Genomic DNA, 3,872 nt, shown 5'->3' on the forward strand with positions numbered 1-3,872 from the left:
TTAGAGTTTATCTTATTTCAATCAGTAAAGGTTTTTGGTTTTAGTTTGCTGTTATTATCCTGTTCTGAGAATGTGTTAAAAACTAACATTATTTTATAAAGTTGTGAAGAAAAACGTACAAAAAAAAAAACGCTCATGATAATTTCTGCCCAGATTGTTTCAGATGTCTGTATAATCTTTATTTGTGTTTAATATTGAAGTGATCCAGATAAAACTGCATCAGATTTTCCACTAGTTCATTCTGTCACACCTTCAGATTCTTCACGGAAATCTCCTGACCTTCTTTCTCTCTCTTCAGATATAATCATTAACCTGAATGTTTGTCATCTCTACTCCAGAAGGAACGCCACACACGTAGAGTACATGAAGATCCCTGATGCAGACAACACACAACACACACTTGAGCTGAACTAATGCCAGCACACACAATGCAAAGACTTTATTTAATATGTTTACTTTACATTACAATGAACTAATAGAGAATTTGATAAAGGCCATAATGTGCATTTCTGATCTCTAAAAATATATATATATTTTCTAATGTTAACGCGAAAGATATTAACTATTCATTTCTTTTAAAATCTTTCTTAGACTGGAAGTAAAATATGATTTGGTTTCCTTGTGTATGTGTTTTCGTATTTTCATTATGTATTTCAGCTACATTTCTCATTTTTATTTAGTTTACTGAAACTTAAAATTTAAATAAAAACTATAAATATATATAAAAATTATAACTGTATAAAAGCTATAAAAACAATAATAATAATAATAATGAAAATAATCAAAACACATAAAAAAAGTTTAACTAAATGTTTTATAAAATAATTTATTTTAAAATTAAAATAATTTATTAAAAATAAAGTAATGAGATTAACAGAAATGCACAACATAATATCTAAAAGTTTAACTAAAAATTTAGTAAAATTATTTTACAATTTAAAAAAAAACTTAAAAAATAAAATAAAATAGAAAAATGGAAAAAAAACAAATAAAATTAAAGTAATTTTTTTACAAATTTTAATTACATTATTTATTAAAAATAACCAAAACACACAACAAACTGCTTAACAAAATTTTTTGTAAAATAATTTATTTTAAAATCAACATTTTCTTAAAAATAAGATAACTAAAATAAGCAAAATGCACAACACAATGTCTAAAAGTTTAACTAACATTTTAGTACAATTATTTAAAAATTAAAATAATTTATTAAGAAATAAAATAGAATAAAATGATGGAAATAACCAAAGCACACAACAAAAGGACTAAAACTTTAAGTAAAATGTAAGAAAAAAATTATTTCTTTTAAAATTACAATTAAATAATTGATTAAAAATAACCAAAACACACAACAAAATTACTTAAACTAAAAACTAAAATTTAAATAAAGTAATGTATATTAAATATAAAACAATATAAAAATAAAATAATTAGGAAAAATACATACATGCATATTATATTAGTATCTCGTTGTGCTTTTATGATTTAAAGCCCACAGTGATGGACGCTGATACTGCATATCACCAGGAGATGGAGACATCTATGCCTCTTAAATGATTTAAAATATCTTGCAAATGCTTTATTATATTTTAGAATATTTATAGTACTATTTCAAATGTCAAAACTTCAGTTCTTTCTAAAAAATATATTTACTACGACAAAAAATACTGACATTAGTCTGAGCAATGTTAGTAAGTCATGAAGTGTTTATTCACCCAGATCCAGAACAAAGCATGCTATTCATTTACTTTCAACCCTTTGAACATTTAATAAGCTGATAAAGTGTGAAGTTACAGAAGTTTAAGGCTGTACTGAGAAACATCACGGTGACGTTGATATTCTTAACGTTCATTTAACGCGTTTTAAATGTTATTTCTTGTTTTAGAACGTTCAGAAAACATTCAAAAGAAACGTTCTCATGATGTTTGCGAAATGATACAATGGAATGTATCATCAAAAGAAAAAAAAGGATGGCAACATAAAAAAAAAATGAAATTCTTAACTTAATGGGAATATTACAATTTAAAAGCGTTCATGTTTCTGAGAAGCATATAAAGGTTTCGCGGTCATAAAGCGTGCGTTGACTGATTGTTTATACGCATGGCTCTATATTTCTGTGCTTTTGTCTATTTAAAGATTACCCAGGCGCTTTTGTGAGGTGAATGTTTGATCTATGCTCTTCAACAGATCCGCTCGAGCTTCAGCTTCTGTCCTCTTATCAATAAATAAAAGAGTCTTTAAAGTCGGATTGATCATCTCTGGATAAAAGCATCTGCTTCCACGCGTAGTTAAAACAACTGCTGCATTATTTCTGTCTGCTGTTTACAATTACACATCCGAGATAGGCTATACTAGAGTAAAATAGGGTATATATTAGGGTAAATTCGGGTAAATTGAGTCAATTTTGAAAATAAAATGGCTGTGCATAAAATATTTACAAGTAATCACATTGGACATATTATGCGTAAGATGCAAAATCGTTCTATATAACAGTATTGTAATTCAAAACCGTACCTAGACAGCATTTTTAGGCATCTTTATGTTATGTTATTATTTTCTTTTTTACATGTGTCGAAATACATTAGTGACATTGATGCTATTGAAACAATATCAGTACATAGATAGATAGATAGATAGATAGATAGATAGATAGATAGATAGATAGATAGATAGATAGATAGATAGATAGATAGATAGATAGATAGATAATCCCTAGTTTAATGTTCAGAGCGTGTCCGTGGTGCAGTCTATGCAGGGCGCTCGGAATGTTTGTAGACACGCGCTGCGTGAGAGCGCAGTGGGTGGAGCTTCCGTCTGTAAGCCCCGCCCCGCGCTCTACAAAACACAAACTTCTTTCACAGTGCAGAAGTCAGTCGCGCAGCGAGCCGTTTACGCAAGAGCCGCGCGGACGCGTTTGACGCGCTTGACGCGCACCCCGCCGCGCTTCCACGCTCGCGTCTACGCGTTTGAGAGGGAGAGCGTGTGTGTTTCCCGAGCTCTCCTCCCTGAGTGTGTGTGTGTGTGTGTGTGTGTGTGAGCTGCAGTCATGGCTGTGGACGGAACGGAGCAGCGCGCGCTGCAGTATGAGCAGACTTTGGTAAGTTGTGTTTGTTTCTCTGGAGTTCTCTCTTTATCTCTCTTTAGACTCTGATCGTGTGGCTCACAATCCTCGGCTCTGTGGAGCTGTCAGTCTTGACCTGTTGATGAAGGACTTTCTGTTGCTGTCTCTGACTGCTGTTTGAAGGAACTCTGTCTGTTTTTAGTTCATGTCAAAGTTGAGTAACAATTATGATTCATAAATCACGATGCGCTGGAATCACAGACAGTCTCACTCTTTCTATTTTTTTAGTCATCCAACACAATATTTCTAATATTAACAGAATTAATAAATACTAACAGAAGTGTGTGTGTGCGTGTGTATACAAAGTAATGTAAATTATGTTCAAATGGATAATATTTCACAGTTTTACTGTTTTTAATTTTCTAAAATAAAAAATAAAAATAATTAGCTATTCCAAACTAAGATAGATATCAACATTTTAACAGACAAATTAAATTTTTAACATTTTATTTACAAAATTACACAAGTAATTTTGTAATTTCAGACGTTTATTTAAATAAAAATAAAAAATATAATATAATATAAGGTGCCAACACTGCTTTAAAAAAGTAGTTTTTATTTTATTTCATTTTAGTATTTGTTATTTTACTTATTTTTTACAATACAACCTGTTTTATTGTCTCCAAAGTGTGTGTATATAGACATATATTTATATTAATATATTTACATGCAGGCACATTACATGAATTATTATGCAATAAATACATAATACAATTTCTACAAATTATATGTAATTTTTTGCATGATTGTA

General features: G+C 29.9%; 1 protein-coding gene across 1 annotated transcript in view; it reads left to right on the forward strand.

Moving 5' to 3' along the window:
* The first annotated feature begins 2,881 nt into the window (after nucleotides 1-2,881).
* LOC132123338 (chloride channel protein 2-like) overlaps nucleotides 2,882-3,872 on the forward strand; it is a 60,123-nt gene continuing 59,132 nt past the window's right edge. Inside the window, exon 1 of the mRNA XM_059533890.1 lies at nucleotides 2,882-3,097. Coding sequence (XP_059389873.1) covers nucleotides 3,047-3,097 — 51 coding nt within the window. The 5' untranslated portion in view covers nucleotides 2,882-3,046. The remainder of the gene's footprint in view (nucleotides 3,098-3,872) is intronic.

This window comes from Carassius carassius, chromosome 41, assembly GCF_963082965.1.
Source record: "Carassius carassius chromosome 41, fCarCar2.1, whole genome shotgun sequence".
NCBI lineage: Eukaryota > Metazoa > Chordata > Actinopteri > Cypriniformes > Cyprinidae > Carassius > Carassius carassius.